Below are 20,777 nucleotides of genomic sequence, written 5' to 3'. Positions count from 1 at the left end.
TGTCGCCAGGGCTGGCTGGGGCGGCCGCATGCAGAGAGGCCTTTGCTTGGAACACGGGCCCCGGGCACAGACCAAAGCTCGTCTGGGACCCCCAGAGGGCCTGAGCTCGTTCAGTGGGGTTCCCACAACTCTCAGTGCCCGCTTCCGGGATCGGATAACTTGGGAACTGAAATGCTCAGAAACTGCGCTCACACCCAGCCCTTTCCTCTGGGGCCATCGTGGTGCAGAGCTTGTCACCGGCTCATTTCAAGGCAAAGCCAGGACTCCCTAGTGGTAGAGAGGTCAGTGGCAGTTAAGGAAAAGACAGCTCTGAAGCCAGGACTCTTTCTTTCTGACTTCTGGGGTTCTGAGTGACATCTGAGCTGACACACAAGGCGCCAGCAGGCCTCGGGACGAGGCTTTGTGGCCATGGAGACATCTCTGTCCCACATCAGGGGGTGGGGGCAGACAGGTGAACCTGCCCCATTCGCCCTGTAATTGAGCTTCCAGTTGTTGTTTCTTCGGGGGGTCGTGCACGTCGGAGGGTGGCACTCAGCAGCCAGGATCCTGGCCCCGGTTCTGCTGACCGCCCAGCTACCCACACCCAGACACGTGCCGGACTTCCTGCTTATCGTGATGGTTAGATCAGAAAGCCAGGAGGGTGATCCGAGCCTGCGGATGGGGAGGGGGAGAGGCCTGCGGGCGATGGAGACAGGGAGGCCGCCGTGGCCCAGGAGAAGGTCAGCTTCATGTGCTCGTTGAAGGACGGGGAAAACCAAGGGCCTGCAGTGCGGGTGGGCTTGGAATGCGAGCTTGGCTCGCGCTGCGCCTTGCTCAGTGCTTTCAGTGCTGCCAGGGCCTGAGGAGCCCTGACGTGAGCCAGATGCCTCCCGTGCCCTCTGTCAGCCATGGCCTTGTGTGTTCCGGTCCTCGAGTGGATGCCTGTAGAGTCCCAGCTGTAGCTGCTTTTCTGCGCGAGCACCCCTTAAACGCTAAGCGTGTGGAGACCCTCTCTAATGGCCACGGGCCCCTCCTCCTGGCAGCGAGCATGCAGGCCGTGTCCCCACGCTCCTCGAACCTTCCTCGTGGTCTATGGGGGTGCTCCATGCACCCTGGTTCTCCCCATGGCCTGGCGCATGCAGCGAATGGCAAAGAGGCTGCGTGTGTGCCTTCCGCCCGTGCCTCCACCAGCCAGCCCTTCAGGGCACGCACCAGATTAACGCTCTGCTTCTTCTGTCTGAACACTCACCAGTCGGGAGGAGAAGCCAGCGCCCCCGAACAGCGGGAGACGGAGCCCCCCCAGCTGAAGACCAAGCGCCTGCGGGAGTACACCCTCAAATGCCACTCAAGCATGCCCCCCAACAACACCTATGTCAACTTCGAGCGTTTTGCCCGTGTGGTGGAGGACATGGCACGGGTGGATGAGGGGTGCCGCGCCCTGGCAGGGGCCCACGACACACTCCAGGACGACGTGGAGACGCTGATCTCCATCTACAACGAGAAGGAGGCTTGGTACCGAGAGGAGAATGAGAGCGCCCGGCACGACCTGTCCCAGCTCAGGTACGAGTTCCGCAAGGTGGAGTCCTTGAAGAAGCTCCTGCGAGAGGACCTCCAGGCCACCAGCGCCAGCCTCGGGGGCGTGGCCCGCAAGCTGGAGCGTGTGCAGGAGCAGTTCGGGGCCCTGAGGCGGGAGCTGTCCGCGGACCTACAGTGGATGCAGGAAGTGGTGAACAGCTTCCAGCTGGAGGGTGGGCGCACAGATGGCCTGGGCTCCGTGTTCCGCGGGGACACGAGCGAATCTCTGTCGGAGCTGCTCAGCAGAGTCTGCAGTGAGGAAGTCCTGGGCGCCGTGCAGCTCTGAGCCCCAGGATCCGGCCGGCAATGCCCCCTGATGGCTTGCACACGTGTGTGCTCACCCACCTGCGGAGCTGTGTGTCTGCTGCAGGGCCTCTCGCCTGCTCCACGGACCCCAGGACTGCTGAGGTGCTGGCTCCTGATTCACGACGCACAACCCTGCACCCACCCACCCAGTTTCCTCGGAGAGTGCTGGAGAGGCAGCCACGCTGGGAAAGCCCCCCAGGGTCCCCTTCTCCGAGGGAGGAAAATTAACGTGAGATAACGGATTTGTTCACTTCTCACTTCCCGCCTCCCTCCGCGGATCTGAGTGAGGTCTTGGGCCACATTTGATGAACTAAGCCAGCAGGGCGACTTGCTGCTGCAGAATAGGGGTGTGAAATGCACAGAGAAAATAATATTCTCTTTCATGTGCACTGACTTTTCTCTTCCCAAGCCCTTAGGCCTGTGACCTCGCCTGATCCTTAAAAGAATTCTCTGAGGCGAGGGGATGAGTGGTGCCGTTATTATTATTATTATTATTATTTCTATGTAATGGATGAAGAACTTAGAAAGATTCTAACGACTTAGAACCTTTCACAGCTAGTTGAATCCTATGAACAGAAACCAAGGATGATGCCGGCGCTGTGGCATAGCGAGTAAAGCCACTGCTTGCAGTTCTGGCATCCCATATGGGTCCTGGCTGCTCCACTTCTGATCCAGCTCTCTGCTATGGCCTGGGAAAGCAGTAGAAGATGGCCCAAGTGCTTGGGCCCCTGCACCCATGTGGGAGACTCGGAGGAAGCTCCTGGCTTCTGGCTTCAGATCAGCCTAGCTCCACCCATTGTGGCCATTTGAGGAGTGAACCAGCAAATGGAAGATTCTCTCTCTCTCTCTGCCTGTGTCTCTCTGTAACTCTGCCTTTCCAATAAATAAATAAATCTTAAAAAAAAAAAAAAGAAAAGAAACCCAGGATGCCCATCTCTAAGATGGGTTAAAGAAGATTTATTTGTTTGAAAGGCAGAATTACAGAGAGAGAGAGAGAAAAAAAAAACAGAGTGAGAGAGAGAAAGCTGCCACCTGCTGGTGCAGTCCCTAGATGGCCACAGTGGCCAGGGTTGGGCCAGGAGCCAGAAGCTTCATCTGGGGCTCCCACGCGTGGGCCGTCTTCTGCTGCTCTTCCAAGGAAGCCGGGCCACTGGTGCTTGTGCAGGTGCGGCTTCTCAATCTGTGATCCAGCGAACCTCATGCAGAGAATGTGAGGTCCAGCAGTCAGGCCAGTGGCCGCGGATGGCTGCCCTTCCCGGAGCACCTGCCTCCGCCGGAGGCCGGCAGTGAAGATACAACGCCACGGACTGGGAGGCGCCCCCTGATGTCAGAGAAATGGGAATGTGGATCTTGGAACCAGTGAAAGACGGCGAAGCAGCCCCATTCCTAAGCTCTGCCTGAGAGAACTGGTGCCAGTGAGCTGTCTGCCATCGCTCCCAGGGCTCACCTGTGCTGTCATGGACGTCGTCAACTTGCTTGGCGTACACACTGCAAATATGAGAGGTCCCCTGACTGTGTCAACACTTCCTCCCCTGCCGCCCAGGATGGGGAGCCGCCAACTGAGCAGTGCAGGGCCAACTTTCTTGTGCAGCTCAAAATAAAAATGCAATAAAAGGGTGCAATGTTGGCGATGTTTTGAAGTAGGGATACTGGAAAGAGGGGAGGAGAAGCGGTGCGGTGAGAAGTGTGGACTCAGCCACCCGGGGCTGGAGAGCCCCTCAACGCCCTCCCTTCACAGCCTCTGGGGGTGGAGGGAGGGTGGGCTCGGCTGGCGAGACCCTAGGCTGAGTTAGAACCGTTTCTGCTAAGTCTGGTTGTCCTCTTGTGGGTGATGCCACCCTGTGTTCCTGGTGACGCCTTCCCCTCTAGGTGTTTCTAAGCAGACTCTTTCTGTACTAAGGGCCTCCAGAGGCAAACTGAAGTGAATTGAGAAACCCCCCAAGCCTTTCAGAAGACTCAGAGTGTCTGTGAGCGTCCTGTGTCTCTTGGTGAAACGGAGCGCCTTTTTGCTTTGGCACTGGAAGCTGAGGCTGCTGGGAGCCCTGGGAGCCGGCGGGATGCAGCCGGAGGAGCTGCTTGCCTTGCGCTCCTGCTGCCCACCGCTGGCTCTCAGCAGTGGCATCGAGGGCAGGGCCAGCGGTGGCTGCTGGGGGCCAGGGGAGTGGATAGGTGCTGGCGCCCGGAGGGAGGACAGCCTGGGGATTTCTCATTAGCCAGACTGTGAATTAAAGGTCGGTTTCTGGATTCACACCCAGAGGGTTCCTGGGAGGCGGGGAGGAGAAGGGGGAGGTGATACCTCCCTGAATGAGAATGGATCCCCAAGGAGGCTGCAGCGTCGGTGGCCCTTGGCGGGAGGTAGCCTCTGCCCATCAGAGTGTGAGATTGCCCACCTCTGTGTCAGCAAGGGTGGTGGCACGGCTTGGGGAAGGATGCTGCTACAGATGCAGGGGGCTGGCAGTGGAGGGACGGAGCAGAAAATAATGGCAGGAGAAGCCACAGCCCCCTCCCCTGCAGGTGATCCTAACTAAAGGTGGATCCTGCCTCCCTCTGTCCCTTCCCTCTCCATCCCTGCCCAAGGGCGGGTGGCTGTGTGCCCAGCCAGCACTCCCCCTCCCCCCGCCATGCCGCCCTTCTGTGAATGTCTGGGGAACTCAGTGCCTCTTCTCCTTTGCAGCACTCTTGGTCCCTTGAGAAGATTTCTTTGCCTGCTGGATAGGAGACCCCGCAGAGGGCATATTCAAGCCATAGAAGGGGCCAGCTCAGTTGAACAAGCGTAGATTGTGCTCTGGCTCTGGGGGAGGTGACAGATAAGGATAAGACAGACACTGACTATGACTCAACGTCTGGGGCAGTTGGGGACCCTCTAGATGGGAGGGTGGCAGGCTGTGGTTGAGCGATAACATAGTGTCCCCAACCTAGAAAACAGGAACAAGATGAGCTCTGACTGAGACAGGGCAGGAGGGGCAGTAGAGAGCAGGGGCTGTCTCAGGGAAGTCTCACCAACACTGGCACCTGCCCGGCCCCGCGCCAGTTCTTGTTATTTTTTTTTTTAAGACAGGCAGAGTGGACAGTGAGAGAGAGAGACAGAGAGAAAGGTCTTCCTTTACCATTGGTTCACCCTCCAATGGCCGCCGCGGCCGGCGCACCGCGCTGATCCGATGGCAGGAGCCAGGAGCCAGGTGCTTTTCCTGGTCTCCCATGGGGTGCAGGGCCCAAGCACCTGGGCCATCCTCCACTGCACTCCCAGGCCACAGCAGAGAGCTGGCCTGGAAGAGGGGCAACCAGGACAGAATCCGGCACCCCGACCGGGACTAGAACCCGGTGTGCTGGCGCTGCAAGGCGGAGGATTAGCCTATTGAGCCACGGCGCCGGCCGTGTGCCAGTTCTTATAAAGAACAGGAAAAGCCCAGCTTGGGGTCAAGAATTTGGAACTGTTAACTGAAGGTGGAATGGAGAGAGTTTATGGGCTTTAAAAAGGGGAAGTTTTAAACTTTTTTTTTAAGATTTACTTTATTTATTTGAAAGGCAGTTAGAAAGAGAGGGAGAGACAGACAGTTCTCATTCCCCAAATCCCCACACGAGCCAGGCTGAAGCCTAGGCACTCCATCTGGGTCTCCCACACGGGTAGCAGGGACCCAAGTACTTGGGCCATCACCTGCTGCCTCTCAGGGTGTGCATTAGCGGGAAGCTGGATTGGAAGCAGAGCCAGGACCTGGACCCAAGTACTCTGATTTGGGATGTGGCCATCTCAAGTAGGAATTTAATCCGCTGAGCCAAACGCCTACCCCCACTTAGAGTATTTTAAGGCAAACTTCTGAATTATTTAATTTTTAACTATTTCAGCAGAAATCTCTGATGGGGCTTTCTTTTTCATCTATCCACTGTGCTATTATCACACTCAACAAAACCAGCAATAACTCCTCCCTCTCATCTGGATACCAGCTCCAGACATGCCCCACCTTTCTCAAAGGGGTCCCGTGACAGTGGTTTGCTCAAATCAGGATCCACGCACCGTCTACATGTGGCCCTGGGTTGTTATGTCCATCTCTCAAGTCTCTTGGGTTTTGTAACAGGGCAGGAGGGAGAGCTTTGGGAAGATTTCCAGGGGAATGAAAAGCCACTCAGTACACTGATGGTCCTGGAGACGAGGAATAAAAGAGAGAGTGGCCATGCTGAGACCTCACTCAGAAAAGTGAGGCCAGGCCAGGGGCATTCCTGCCTCCTGCCTGGACGGGGTACCGCGTGGGCTCTAGGCCCTTCTGCGGCTCTCCCTCCCCGCCTAGGAGGAAGCAGAGGCTCAGGTGCGCCTTTGCTGGGAAGACCGGTGGGCAGCAGCCCCAGGCTCCAGCCATCAGAAACAGAGGTAGAGTGACAGCAGCACAGGGCAGGAGAGAGATGTGGGTGCTCCCGGCTTTCCGTGGAATATCAGGCAGGAGAGATGGCACAGCCGAAGGTTGGGAAAGCTGCAGTCTGCTTGCAGTGTCTTCAGGAGGCCTGGCATTTAGAGAAAACCGTGTCTTAAAAAGCCAGGATTCCATTCTCCGCCTGAACGTCGGCTGCAGCTGCTGCGGCTGCTCTGTGAATGTCGGTGTGGACCTCGCACGCCCACCAGCCTCTTTCCAAAGCATTTGCAACTGCAGGAACAAAACCGGATGTCAACCACAGCTTTCTGTCTTCTTGCCTCCTTCTCTGACCTTTGTCCAGGGCCCCGAAGGCATTCCCAGAAGCCTGGGCAGAATTGACCAGACTCCCTGGCTGGCGTCACCGAGGGCCCACAAGGCTGGAAGGCGGGCACCATGTGTCTGCAGAGAGGGAGGCTCAGGCGAAGGCAGACCCAGCTCCACCTCCCTGTCCCCTCCCTACTTTGCTGAACGTTGTTTGAGCTGCATTCCTTCCGGGAAGGAAGGACTTTGCAGGCTGAGGCACAACACGGGCACTTGGTGAGCCCTCAGCAACCAGACGGGCTCCGCCTCGGGGGTCTGCTGCAGCGGGTAGCATTTACATAGGCCCTGGAAGTGAGCTATTGTGCCTTCTCCCATCCCTGACCCTGGGGCTGGTCCCCCCTGACATTTCAGCGGGGGGCCCTTAGCTCACTCGTGGCACCGCTGGGCCAGTAGAAAGTGGATTCTTGCTACGTGTTGACTTTCCAGCAACAGGCTTGAGCTACTTCTGTCCTGAGTGTTCTGGCCAAGCTGAAAGTGGGCAAAAAGGCTCCTTTCCTCCCAGGCTACAAACCCTGCCTCACCAAACCCTTTTTGTGAGAGACAGGTGCCCTGCAAGGGTTAGGCTTGAAGGGCATTCACGCTCCTGTGAGTTGTAGTCATTGCCGTGGAATCCCAGGTAGAAGTGTTTTGTGGGCTGGGGCAGCAGGGTGCCAGTCACCCTGGGAAGGAGATGCTAGGAGTTGGGAGGGGTCAGAGGTAGAGGGAGCTATTGAACACAAATAGGCCTTTGGCTTAGCAATTACGATGCTGGTACTGCTTAGGACCCCACAGTCTGCATTAGTCTGCATTAGAGTCGCTGGGTTTCCTTCCTGACTACAGCTTCCTGCTGCTGCCCCCAGGGCATGGCCCGAGTGACTGGGTTCCTGTCACCCGTGTGGGAGGCCCGCGTTGAGTTCCCAGCTCCTAGCCTCTGGCCAGCCCAGTTCTGGCCATCTGTAGGCATTTGGGGAGTGAAGCAGCAGGTAGGAGATCTGTCTGTCTCTCAAATAACTAAAATTTTAAACGTATGTTTATTTTCATCTACTCAAAAGGCAGAATGACATAGAAACAGACAGAGGTAAAAAGAAAAAGATCTTCCACCTGCTGGCTCACTCCCCCAAATGGTTGCAACAGCCTGGACTGAGCCAGGCCTAAGCCAGGAGTCTGTAACTCCATCTGGGTCTCCCATGTGAGTGGCAAGGGCCCAGTTACTTGAGCCATCATCTGATGCCTTCCAGGGTGTGTTAACAGGGAGTTGGATCAGAAGGGGGAACAGCTGGGACTTGAACCAGCACTCTGAAACAGGTGGCTTAACTCACCGTAACCTGCCCCTAAATAAACAAATGTGTTAAAGATTAAAAAGCAAATCCAGAATAAGCCATCAGGCGGTGACATGTGCAGGGAAGAAGCTGGGCGTGGCGTGGCGAGTCCTGGGGCCAGTGGCAGTGCTGTTTTACAGAGTGGTTGGGGAAGGCTCTCTGAGGAGGTGACATCTGAGCAAGGCCTGACCCAAGGGACAACATGAGTGTAAGTGGGACTCAGACAAAGACCTGAGACCTTGGCTCGCAGACCAGCAAGCAGAGCAGTGTGATGGGAGCCAAACAGGCAGGAAGGAGTCGGGGAGGAATTCAGGCTGGAGGAGGCTGCCGGTGGTGCAGGCCTTGGGGGTGTCCAGGAGCGGGTTGGGTTGTGTGGAGAGAGCCAGCAGGCCATGGAGGGTTTGGGGAAGAGGAAAAGGCAGGTCCTCAGCAAAGAGAAGTTGCCCTCTGCCTACTTTTGGGTCCCCTTCCAGGTGGGACCTAGACCCACGGTGGGTTTGCAGGTGCAGTGGGTGGGAAACCGATGGTTAAGACAAGGGTCGGGAGAGCTGGGTACGGCCTGAGGTCCCCACAGCGCCCTTGGTCTGTTTCGCTTTCTTCTCTATCTTCCTCCTCTCTTTCCTTCTGCATTCATTTTTTAAAAAATATTTATTTGAAAGGCAGAGCAAGGCGGGGTGGGGGTGGGTGGGGAGCTCTTCCGTATGCTGCTTCAACTCCACAAATGGCTGCAGCAGCCTATTCTGTGCCAGACCAAAGCCGGGAACTGGAACTCCATCCCAGTCTCCCACGTGGGTGGCGGGGGCCCAAGTACTTGGGCCTTCTGCTGATTTCCCGGGGAGCTGGATTGGAAGTGGAGCATCGAGGACCTGACCTTGCACTTGGATTTTGGATGCCGGCGTGATGGGCGATGCCTTAACCCGCTGTGTGACAGCATTGGGCCCTCCTCCTGCATTCTTTGACCATGCTACTGTGTTCCAGTTTGGAGGGTGCATAACTCTGGCCTTCTTGTCTCCTACTCTGACCCCCATGGAACTCTGCCTCTCACTGACAGCCCTGTAGGGCCTCGGGGAGTCTGGGTGTCTTGACCCCCTTCATGGTGCTGTGGCCAGGCTCATCCCGGTGACCTGGGCTTCTTGTCAGCAGCAGGGAATAGGTCTCGGGTCCTGGGATTTCTTTCTAATTTGTCCCTTCAGCGGCTCAGGGAAGCAATGTAACCATGCAAGTCTCCAGCATCCACTGCTGTTGGGTCTGGGCGGGGAGGAGGAGGGACAGGGGGTCATGGCTGTAGACGTGAAGAGAGTTTCTGTGTCCTCAGGTTGTTCCCTAGCTGTGGGATGACTCCCCTGCCAGCTGACTGAGACAGGCACTGTGTGGAACAGGAGAGCACAGAGGCAGGCTTAGAAGTTGTCTTGCAGGACATTGCACTTGAACTGGGCTGTGAGGTTATGCAAGGCCTTGCAGGGCATGGTGTGCAGTAGCCATGGACTAGACCTCCTGCCAGAGGATGCTGAGACCAGAGCAGTGTGGCCAGTCACGGGCACTGCTTCCTTCTGGTGCCCGGGGCCATGGTGGAGCCGAGCAGGAAGGGCCGGGCACTCCGGCTGCCGCGTGCTCTGGCTGCCACTAGGGGACCAGGCCGGCACTGGGTCATCCCTGTGCTGCCTCACCCAGCGTTCCCTGGGGCACTGCCCTGAGAAGGCTTGGAGCAGAGGGAAACCCAGGCTGCCTGGGACCTCACGCGTCACCCGGGCAGCTCACTTTCTTGAGGTCACGGCATCCTTGGAAAGTGGACGAACGCTATGGACTCCCCTCTGGAGAAATGTGTGCCTGTACATTCACACACTGCACTGGTTTTCATTGAGATATAATTTGCCATTTTAAGATGTACGGTCTGGTGTTTTTCAGCATAGTCACGACGTTGTATGATCGTCATCACTAGCTAACCCCAGAATGCATCCGTGACCCCAGACTTGGTAGTGTGCCCTTTCTCCCCCACGCTCAGCCCCTGGTGACCTCTGTGTGTTTTCTGTCTCTGTGTACCTGTGTATTCTGGGCATTTTCTAGACATGGACACATACAATAGGAAGTGTTTTGTGTCTGACTTCATTCATATAATGCTTTATTTTTGAAAAAATTTTTAAAGATTTATTTATTAGAGAGAGAGAGAGAGAAACTTCATACGGTTTCTCACTCCCCAGATGGCCGCAACTAGTGGAACCAGGCCAATCTGGAGCCAGGAGCTTCTTCCGGTCTCCCACATGGGTGCAGGGACCCAAGTACTTGGGCCATCTTCCGCTGCTTTCCCAGGCCATTAGCAGAGAGCTGGATCAAAGGAGGAGCAGCCAGGACTAGAACCAGTGCCCATATGGGTGCCACAGGCAGAGGCTTGACCCACTGTGCCACGCACCGGCCCCACGCAGGACACTTTAATGTTCTCCAGGGTCGTCTGTGTTGTAGCAGGCTCCAGCACTCCATGGGTATCCCTGAGTGGTGCTCCGGAAGGTTGTTCCGTGGCATGGGCAGACCATTGTTTATCTGTTCATTAGCCGATGCACTTTGGGGTGGTTTCCTCTTTGGGACTATTATGAATACACTGCCATGAACATTTATGTTCAAGTCCACACACACTAAATCTGGAAACACAGAACCCCTAAAACCACAGCTTCATCTCTTGATCTAGGAAAACCTCATTCTGCAGAAAAGGGGGGATCCAAGAGGGAGCAGAGAAGGCAGGAAGATGAGCAGTTCGTCGCTGCCTATTGAGGGGTGCTGGGGCTGGTACTCCGTAGGCCCACATTGCTTTATGACGTAACAACTCTGTTACCTGATGTCATTGTCCCCGTATCACAGATGAGAAAACTGAGGCTCAGAGAAGCGTGCCAGGCTTCTTGGGAACATGAAGATTGAAGCTGAGCCTTGACTTCCAGGCTGGGAAAGGCAGCTGCACATGGCATCCACCTCACCCTCACCCTCACCCTCATCAAAGCCCCTATTTCCTTCTATTTTAAAAAGGATTTTTTTTATCTGAGAGGTGGAAAGACAGAGACAAACAGCCTGAGCTGGCATCCACCAGTTCACTCCCCAAATGCCTGCGATGGCCAGGGCTGGAGCCAGGAGCCAGAAATGTAATGTGGGTCTCCCATGTGGGTGGCAGGAACCCTATTACTTGAGCCGTCATCTGCTGCCTCCCAGACTGCACTGGCAGGAAGCCGGAGCCAGGTCTAAGAATCAAACTCAGAGACACAGGTGTCTTCACCTCCAGGCCACATGCCCATTCCCTAACTTATTTTCTAATGGAGCACTGATGCCCTGCTAGGCCCAGGGCTGCCTGTGCACTCCCCAAGTGCTGTTAAAATGACGCTCTCCACGAAGCACAGTTAGCGTTCCACTGCTGGTGGGGTAGCTATGGTTCCCAGTAACCTTTCATGTAGTTTGTGATTAAATAGAAGAGAGGAGCTTGAAGCCTGTAAACATGAAATAATAAGGAAGGAACCTTGACTACCTGATTCGGGCAGTATACACTAGATGCATTTATTGCACTATCACACCAAATCCCATGAATTATTAATCCAAAAAAATGTTTTTAAATGTTTAAGAAGGAAATGCTAACTGATCTGATCATCATACATCATATATATGAATCAAATTGTTGCAGTGCTGCTGTAGAAATACAGTTGAGACAATTTTTAAGTATTTATTTATTTGAAAAGGAGGAGAGAGAGAGAGAGAGAGAGAGAGAGAGATCAGTCTTCTATCCACTGGTTTTCTCCCCAAATGGCCATATCAGCCACAGCCAGGGTTGGGCCAGGCAGAAGCCAGAAGCTTCACCTGGGTCTCCCACGTGGGTGCATGGGGCCCAAGCTCCCATCCAGCTGCTTTCCCAGGTGCATCAGCAGGGAGCTGGATCCGAAATGGAACAGCCGAGACTTAAAGCAGTGCCCACTTGGGATGTTGGCTTGCAGGTAGCGGCTTAACCCACTGCACCACAACAGCAGCCCTTAAAATATGTTTTTTTAAAGAATACACATTTTAAAAAGTAAAAAAAAAAAAATAAATAAATAAAGATACCCATGGCAACCACCAACTTGGTTTCACGGCCCACAGTAAATACCGTATATTAAAATAAGATAATCCCCGGCCCCTGCCTCCTGCTGGACCCCTTGGGAGGGGCAGAGGCTGCAGCGGAGCCAGCCTGCGGGTCTGGCTGTGGTAATAACAGCTCAGGGCCACAGGGGGCCTCTGAACAGCTGCGACTTCGGCAGCCCTAGCCTCCCGCCGGCCCCGTGTGCCCTGCTGGGGCCGGGAGGTGCCAGGGTTCCGCAGGGAGGGGGTGGCCGCCGCCCGAAGCCCCGCGTCAGCCCCACGCTCTGCTTCCTCTCTCAGCCGGTGGACAATCAGCAGGCCATGGTGCGCCGGGAGTCCGCGGTCAACCTGGAGAACTTTAAGAAGCAGTACGTCCGCCGGCGCTGGAAGGTGCGTCGGGGTGGGGGTGGGGGTGGGGGTGGGGAGCGCTGGCGGCTCTCCCGGCTCTCTGTGTGTGGTCTCACCTGCCCGTCCCTTTCCTCGCCCTCCCTCAGCTCTCCTTCAGCATCGTCTCCTTGTGCAACCACCTGACGCGCTCCCTGATGAAGAGGATGCAGCACCTGAGGCCAGACGAGGACATGGTGAGTGAAGGCCTAGTCCCCTTTCTTGGGCAGAAGCCAGGTGTGGGGGGGGGGGTGGGGGTGGGCGGGCGGCACAGGGCTGGAGCTCCGCTGTGGGGCAGCTGGGAGCTGTTTCCAGCCTGTGCTGCTGCTGGCCCTGTCCCAGTCCGCCCTAGAGCCCGGTGCATGATCTGCAGGTGTTTGGGGAACCTCTGGCTGGTGTCACTGGGGGAGCTGGAGTCCTTTCCCAGTGGCCTTCAAATGGCCCTGCTGCCGCCATTCCCCCTCTCCTGCCATGGCCTCTCCCCGGGACCCAGGGGATGCTGGGGAATGAGACGGCAAGCTCTATAGTCTGTCTTCATTCCTGTTTAACCTCACTTTACCCACACCAGTGTTGCTCTCACATTTAGATGCCCTCTTGTGGGTGAGTGCCTACAGGCAGTCCCTGGCTTGGCATGTTTCCACATCATGTTTTCCAACTTTCTGGTGGTGCAAAGATTTTCCCATACAATGATTTTTGCTTTTTACTCCAGAACAGTATTGACTAAATCACACAAGATATGCACAACACTTCAATAAAATAGGCTCGTGGCTGGATGATTCTGCCCACCCCTAGGGTAATGTAAGTGTCCTGAGTGTGTTTGAGGCAGGCAGGGCAAAGCCATGATGTTCAGCAGATCAGGTGGATTAGATGCACGTAAAGTGGACCGTAACCCAGCAGTAACGGAGGAGCATCTACAATGAGAGGCTTAGCCCAGAGCATGCTGGGGAAGGTGATCAGGACTCAAGTCTGCCTCATACTGTGTGACCTTGAGGAAATTACTCAACCTCTCTGTGCCAAGATGTTGTCTTCTGCAAAATGGGGTTATTAATAGTCGCTGAGGATTAAATGAAGATATAACCTTAAAACCTGGTGTGCAAGTGTTGGCGATTATTTTTGTGGTTTAAAATCCTCCCACAGACTGTGGAGTGCAGCGCCAGGGTGTGTATTTCAGTTGGTAGGGGTTCCCCGGATGGCCCCTTCCCACTGCTCACTGAGTGTCCGGATGGCCCCCGTGGGGACAGAGGGTGACTCCCAGCTCAAGACACAGCTGCCAGAGACAGATGGGCGAGCAGTCCTGGGCAGCACCGGGATGCAGCGCCCCCAAGCGGCCCCCCAGGACCCAGTCCTGTGCACGTATTGGGGGCTCTCTTTCTTCAGCCTGAGCCCCTGTTGATTTTTGCTCTTGCCAAGACATGAGGATTTACGGCTCCAGAGGCCCAGAACAACGGCGGAGCTTTGGCCAAGCCGTGTCCCTTCTGGGCCCTTCATCTGCTGTGAAAGCGAGGGGACCGCCTCCCTGTGAGAATCTCCGAGGACGACAGCAGACTTGACCCCAGCTTCCTTTTTATTATTTGTCTCTGACTCAGGCTCAAAAGCTGCTATTCAGCACAGCTACAGCCGGGCCTGGCCCAGGATGTATTTGGCTTACGTTGATCTTGACCGTGGATTTCCAGCTGGCTCAGGCTGGATCCAGGAAACAGAGAGAGGCGGGGGCCTGGGGGGCACACTCGGCAGGGGGCTGCAGGCACAGCATTCAGGCTGAGCCCCAGCCGGGCCATCCTCACACACTGTGGTCCTTGGGGAGAGAGGACCAGAGGGTGATTGAACAGAACAGGCATTTCTTCCTTAATTTTTGGCTTTGTGCAAACATTTAAAAATAGGACTCTCTTTACTCAAACACGGCTCCCTCAGCAGCTCACGGGAACAAGTTAAAAAGGATTGGACCCCAGACAACTGATATACAGTTTTGCTAAAGGGACTTTCCTTAAAAAAAAAAAAAAAGGAAGAAGAAGAACAAGAAGGAAAAAGAAGGAGATTGGGAGGGGGGAGGAGGAGGAGGAGGAAGAAAAAGGTGCAATGATGGATGGGTCCTTCCGTTTGCAAAGCATTGGCATTGAACTTCGGACAACAGATTGTTTTTAGTTTTGGTGTTTTTGTTATTTTGTTTCACAGCAGCTTTTTTATGACTCAAGTGTTTTTGCATTAGTTCTTCTCATCATTTTAATAATGAGATTTGATAGGAGCGGCCGAATGAAGACACCGTGCCCTCCAGGGTGGCTGCCTGGGCACTGCTTCCGCCCGGGGCCAGCTGACAGCCTGCGCTTTATGCTTTTCTTCTTGCACAGAAATAGAGCTCAGAAATCATTTCAAGGCACACACTGCACAGTAGGGCTTGCTCAAAGCACAGCGTGCGCCGGTCAAGGAGGGGAGTGGAGAGGCGGCTGTTGGGAATTGGGGAGGAACCCACGGCACACACGTACACCTGCGTGCGCGTGCACACACACTTTGTCTCTACACACTACGCCCAGGAGACCTGTCCCCCTTGGGACCACCTATCCCAGCAGTGCAGTGTGGATGGCAGGCACAGAGAGCACCAGACGGAACTCCCCTCTCCTGTTGTACCAGATGTAACCAGGCCTCTCCTGGTGCCTGGTTCCCCTTCCAAGCCCTGCCTGCTTCCCTGTCTCCTGGAGGCAGGCTCAGGACAGGGATCCGCTGGGTCTGGCCTCATTTCCGGTTCCTCCCCCACCCCTGCCCTCCAGCATCTGCGTCCTTGGCCTCTGACGTGCAGGCCCCCGCCAGCCCCGGTCCTGGCCTCTCCTGACCGTCCTGCCCTGGGCATCTTATTTTTCCCCAGAGGAACTGCGAGAGCGACACGGAGGAGGACGTGGCGCGGAGGAAGGCCCTCCACCCCCGGCGGAGGAGCAGCACCTCCTGACATGAGCGGCACCCTTCCGCCTGCCTGGGAGGTCCCGGCCCCGCGGGGCTCCCTTCTGCGCGGACTCTGGGGCCCACCACAGTCCCCAGACGGTGTGCATCCCTGAGCACTTTGCAAGAGCGATGTGGCTGCAGGCGTCGGAGGAATTTGCGGGGGAGCTGGGAGACCCCGGGAGCGGCGGCGGCGGCGTCCTGTGCCGGAAGCATGGGCGGGGCCAAGGCTCCTGATGGTCCGTGCAATGGGCTTGCTCTCTGTGCCGAGCTCAAGGCTGGGACTAGGCTGTGTGCTTGGGAAAACCACCTAGCTGGGCACGCTCCTCGCCCTGGGGTGCAGGTCAGACTCGCGCCCCCCGGGGGTGACGGAGTTCAGGGCAGCCTGGTCACAAAAGACTCCAGGAAGACAGAACCCCATCCCCAACCTCGGGAGCAGGAGCAGGGGAGCAGGTGAATCTTGCGTGAGGGACCAGGCCCGCGGCCTCCAGGAAGCCTCGTGCAGTCAGGACGTCAGCCCGACAGGCACACGGAACCTTCTAAAGCAGCCCATTGCCCGCCCACTATGCTGTCATGGTTTTCATTTTTTTATTAAACTTCTGGTTGACCTGGTGTGGGGCTTCTTTTAGGGTTACCTTGTCTGGTTTCCCTTAGCCGGGGTACCTGCAACTGTGTGGGAGCCCCCAGTTCGGGTGCTGAGTGGACAGAGCCTCATGGTCGCCCGGAACTATCCTCTCTGGACTGCCGGGGGCCTGCCTTCCCCAGCCTGGAGGTGTCCATCCCTGATCATAGCATGGAACTGTGCCCCCTTCCTGCTCCTGCCCTCACTCCTGTTCTAAAGGCCTGTGCTGTGTCTCCCCAAAACTAGCATGCTGAAGTCCTAATCCTCCCCACCACACAATATTAGTATTTGGAGACCATCTTTTTTATAAAAGGATTTATTTTATTAATTGAAAGGTAGAGTTTCAGAAAAAGGGGCATGGGGAGAGATGGAGAGAGAGAGAGATCTTCCATCCCCTGTTTCACTCTCCAAATGGCCACAACAGCCAGGGCTGGGCCAGGCTGGAGCCAGGAGCCAAGAGCCAGGAGCCTGGAGCCTCTTTCAGGTCTTCTACATGGGTACAGGGGTCCAAGCAATTGGCTCATCTTCTACTACTTTCCCAGGCACATTAGCAGGGAGCTGGATTGGAAGTTAAGTAGCTTCGACTTGAACCGGTACCCATATGGGATGCTGGCATCACACGCAGCGGCTTAACCTGCTATGCCACAGCGCCGGCCCCTGGAAATGATCTTTAAAAAGATCATTAAACTAAGGTCGCTGGGGTGAGCCGAATTTGACTGGTGGCAGTAATGGGGGGAGAAGACCATGGGAAGGCCATGATGGCCGCCTACAAGCGGAGGGAGGGTCCTCAGAAGAAAGCAGCCCTGTGGACACTTTGCTGTCAGATGTCTGGAGCCTGCAAGAGAGAAATAATAGTTTTTAAGCTGCCTGGCCTGTGGTGCTTCGGTCAGGCAAGCCTAGCGCACTGAGACCCCTGCCAACCAAGGCCAGGAGAAAGGCAGGGGAGCGATGTGGCAGCAGGGGCCCCAGCAGAGAGGACAGCAAGGAAAGACGGGTTACCTGGCCCTGTGACTGAACAGGGTGAGGTGTGGGCCCTGCTTTCTGGGCCGAGAGAACAGAGCAGCTGACCAGAACTCCAGACCTGAGGACGCGACTCATCTGAAGATGGCAGTGGGAGGCCCTGGGACCCGACAAGTGAGGGAACTGGGCAGAGGAGGTGAGCCGGGCAGGAGAGAGGAGGAAGGGAGGGCATCTGGTCCTCCAAGTACATTGTTGGGGAGAGTGGGCCAGGCTGTCTTCCTCCAGGAGATGGATCTAGAACGAAATGCTCCCACGAGGATAGATAGGCTCGGGGCCGGCACTGTGGCATAGCAGGTAAAGCTGCCGCCGGTGGGACTGGCATCTCTTATGAGTGCCTGTTCGAGTCCTGGCTGCTCCACTTCTGATGCAGCTCCCTGCTAATGTACCTGGGAAAGCAGCTGAGGATGACCCGAGTGCTTGGGCCCCTACACCCATGTAGGAGACCTGGATGGAGTTCCTGGCTCCTGGCTTCAGCCTGCACTGGCTCTGGCTATTGTGGATGATTGGGGAGTGAATTAGTCTGTGCAAGATGTTGCTCTATTGTGGGGAGCAACTCGGACTAGACTAAGTTACTGGAATTAAGACTTATTCTATATATCTGCTCTCCCACAATATGGCGCTGGGAGAGGAGCAAATAGCTTCTACCCAGCTGCCTTTCACCAACTTGACAAGCTGCAGGGGCTGCTCCTGATTGGAGGAGAACAGTGTACTCGGCGTGTGGGTAGCAGAGTTGGGATTGGTGGAACACCTGTGCAGCCCCCGAGAGAGCCGGCCGGCGGTGTGCCGCTCCCCCGCGGAAGTGGGGAAAGTGGCCAGGGGGAACCGCCCTTCCATGGAGGTGGAAGGAACGGCAGCCAACCCGGGAAGAACCAGCAGCAAACCCGGGGAGGGCCGAGCAGACAAAAGAACAGCGCAGGGTCCTGTGTCGTTCCTCCACGAGGAGGGGGAGCGACACTCTATGTCTCTCTGTCTCCCCCTTTCTCTCTTTCTCTCCCACACCTCCCCACCTCCACCTCTCTGTGTTGCAATGACTTTCAAGTAGATGAAAATAAACATTTTTAAAAAGTAGAATAAGAACAGCTGTGCTGTCCAGTGTGGGAAAGGCTTCCAGCCAGAGATGGAGTGGCCTCAATCTGATTGGAGAAGCTATGGCTTCCCTCCAGCTCAGGAGGGTGGGGCAGCCCAAGCTGAGAACCCCCAACTGAGTTCCGGGCCCCGGGCCAGAGAGGGCTCTTGGCTGGGGCTGGTGACATCCATCAGCAGGGAATGTTCTGGAACGAGGTTCAGGCGCTGCAGGGAAGTCGAGTGTGGCAGGAGGTGGGGGGACCTCTGTCCTGCTAGGAAGGCAGGCAGTAAGGGTTGGGTTTCGTTTCCCACCACCTTTGGAGGCTCAGCTTTGTGACCTTACCCAGCCTGGCCGCTGCGTCTTCCTGAAGACAAGACAGAAGGCTGTGGAGAGGAAGTGGCTGCTTCTGCTTCGTGCAGCCCATCTGTGACGTGTCTGGTGCAAGCCCAGACCGCCCGACTCCAGGTGCAGTGCTCCTGTCTGCAGCCTGCTGACCTGCGGTAGATCTTTCCGCAAGTGGGTGGACCGTTGGAGCCGCCTCCTTTTAAACACGCTCCTGTCTGTGCGTTACTGCGGCCTGCTTCATCCTGGGAATGGAAGAAACGGTCACATTTGCCATCTTCTCACAGGAAAGGGCCCCGCCCCTGGGCAGAGGCCTCGAATCCACTGACCCCCGTGGGCGGTAAGAAAGTCAGGAAGAGGTGTGGGTTCAGCACAGGGGCTAAGTCACTGCCTGTGACACCTGTGTCCCTTATCGGATTGCCCAGAATCTCATCCCAGCTCCACTCCTGATTCCAGCTTCCTGCTAGTAAATGTGCACACCCTGGGAGGTAGCAGATGCCAGCTTATGTACTTGGGTCCCTGCTACCCACCTGGGAGACCCGGATTGAGTGCCAGCCTCTGGGCATTGCCTTGGCTTAGCCTCAGCTGCTGTGGGTATTTGGGGAGTGAGCCAGCAGAGGGATGATTTTTCTGTTTCTGTCTCCCTCCTTTCAAACAAAACAGAAACGAATAATTTTAAAAAAGAAAGCCAAGGAACCCAGATTTGTTAGGCTCCCACTCTGGGTGTGGCAGTGTTCTAGATACCAGGGTTGTGGTCCCTGTGGAACGGGGTGCTCGTTCTGCATGCTGGCAAGGCTCTGTCGTGCCTATAGGCTGCTCCTCCTGGCCTGCTGCTTTGCAGACTGGATCCACTTGGCTCAGCTCTGCAGTGTTTGGGAGCACCTGCTGGACTTCCTAGAATGCCTTGGTAAATCCAGGACCAGGCAGCGGGCAGAGGGAGGCCTCCGAGGATGGGCCTCCTTTGAGAGTGACTTGGAGGCCCAGCAGCCAGAAGCCAGGTGCCCATGCCACCCCCAGTCCTTGTGGCCTCTCTGCTGGCAGATGGCTGCTGCCTTCCAGGTGCGAGGCTGAGCAGGGAACCAGATGTGCTGTGTTGGCCCTGATGACAGCTGTGTTGCCCGCAAGAGGCCACGGTGTGCTCGGAGGCAAATGGAACATCTTGTTGATGGAAGCTGTGCTCGGCTAACACGTGATTCTTTCCAGAGGTGTTGGGGTGGCTGCGTGTGTGTAGGGTGCTGCATTAATATTTCACAAGTCCATGGATAAATATTTTAGTGTGCTGCATTTTAATGGTGTTCTTGCCGCTTTTCCTGACTCCAGAGCCGAGACTGCATTTGCCTTTTCCACTTGCATCTTTGCTTGCTGAAAACCTCACACTGGGTGCAAACCTAGGCCGCACCAGCAGGGGTGAACCGAGCCTTGCCTGCAAAAGCAGAGTGGCACCCGTGCCCCACACAAGTCCGTGCCTGTGGAGAGAGCCGCCTCCAGGCCTGGGCTGCTGGTGGGGATTTTGTCTGACATGCGCTGCTAGAACTTTCTTCCCATCTGCTCCCCCGCTTGATGTCACCCTGACATTATTCTAGGTACTTTTGCTGCACCCTAAAGAATAATGTCTCCCTTGGAGTCAGGGTGAGAATCCCACTGTTATCGAACCTCAATAGGCTTAGGGATTGGAACGGTTCAACAGCTGTGAACAATGGTGATTGACATTTCAAAAGGCAGTAACACAGTTGGTGACTTCCCCTTCCCAGTTCCCCTCTCCCTGGTTTTCTCTCTCTCCCACCAGTTCTTTTTTTTTTTTTTTTTTTTCCACCTCGTCTGTCCATGAGCAAGCTCATAAATAATATACTGCTCAAATGCATACTTGAGTAATTATTGAATAAGCTTCATGTCCCCAGTCCTTAACCTAAAAACCCGTTGATTGCATTATCTGGGGGGAAAATTCCATTTGCACTTGCCCCCCCTGCCAGTGATCCTCCGCCCTTGAGCTAGAGGAAAAGTGACAGAAGAAAGCAGAAGGAGCCCACAGGACTTCTCATGCCTGCTCTGCAGTGGGAACACTTTGCATGCATTTCACTGAGTCCTCTGCAGAGCCCTGTGAGGCGAGTGGGAACTCCAGGTCCAGCGCCGAGCGGCTGCGCCTCAGGGCAGTGGAGCCGTTTGTCCGCAGTCACACGGCGGGGGTGCTGCACTCCAGCCTGTCGTTGCCCACCGTCCAATCCACACTTTTCTCTGCTTTTCCTGGAGAAGTGCAGAATGAAAAAAGAATCCCAGAGAACCACATACAGTACGGTGCTATTTTTTAAAGCTCAAGCACTATACCATATGTTTAGAGATACATACTAATGTGATGGTTTTATATTTATATGTATATATATATTATATATACATACTTTTTTTTATTTGAGGGAAAGGAGAGAGAGCACTCCCACTTGCTGATTCCTTCTACC

The 20,777-nt window shown here is 55.6% G+C and overlaps 1 protein-coding gene across 4 annotated transcripts in view; it reads left to right on the top strand.

Annotated features, from left to right (window-relative positions):
* The window catches only part of DAPK2 (death associated protein kinase 2), a 121,703-nt gene extending 105,814 nt beyond the window's left edge, over positions 1-15,889 (top strand). For 2 of the 4 annotated variants that reach the window (XR_007910155.2, XM_008268912.4), the window contains 3 exons: positions 12,266-12,355; positions 12,460-12,546; positions 15,207-15,889. Coding sequence is in view for 3 of the 4 variants with exons in the window: in XM_008268912.4 (XP_008267134.2) it covers positions 12,266-12,355; positions 12,460-12,546; positions 15,207-15,287 (258 nt within the window). In the remaining variant the exon portion in view is untranslated. Of the gene's footprint in view, positions 1-1,231; positions 3,478-12,265; positions 12,356-12,459; positions 12,547-15,206 lie in introns of those variants that run through there. The other 2 variants (XM_008268909.4, XM_008268911.4) reach the window with 1 other exon arrangement.
* Positions 15,890-20,777: the final 4,888 nt, after the last annotated feature.

This window comes from Oryctolagus cuniculus, chromosome 12 (genome assembly GCF_964237555.1).
Source record: "Oryctolagus cuniculus chromosome 12, mOryCun1.1, whole genome shotgun sequence".
In the NCBI taxonomy this organism is placed as follows: Eukaryota; Metazoa; Chordata; class Mammalia; order Lagomorpha; family Leporidae; genus Oryctolagus; species Oryctolagus cuniculus.
Note: the sequence above shows the minus strand (reverse complement) of the source record. Positions and strands in the feature narration are given on the sequence as shown.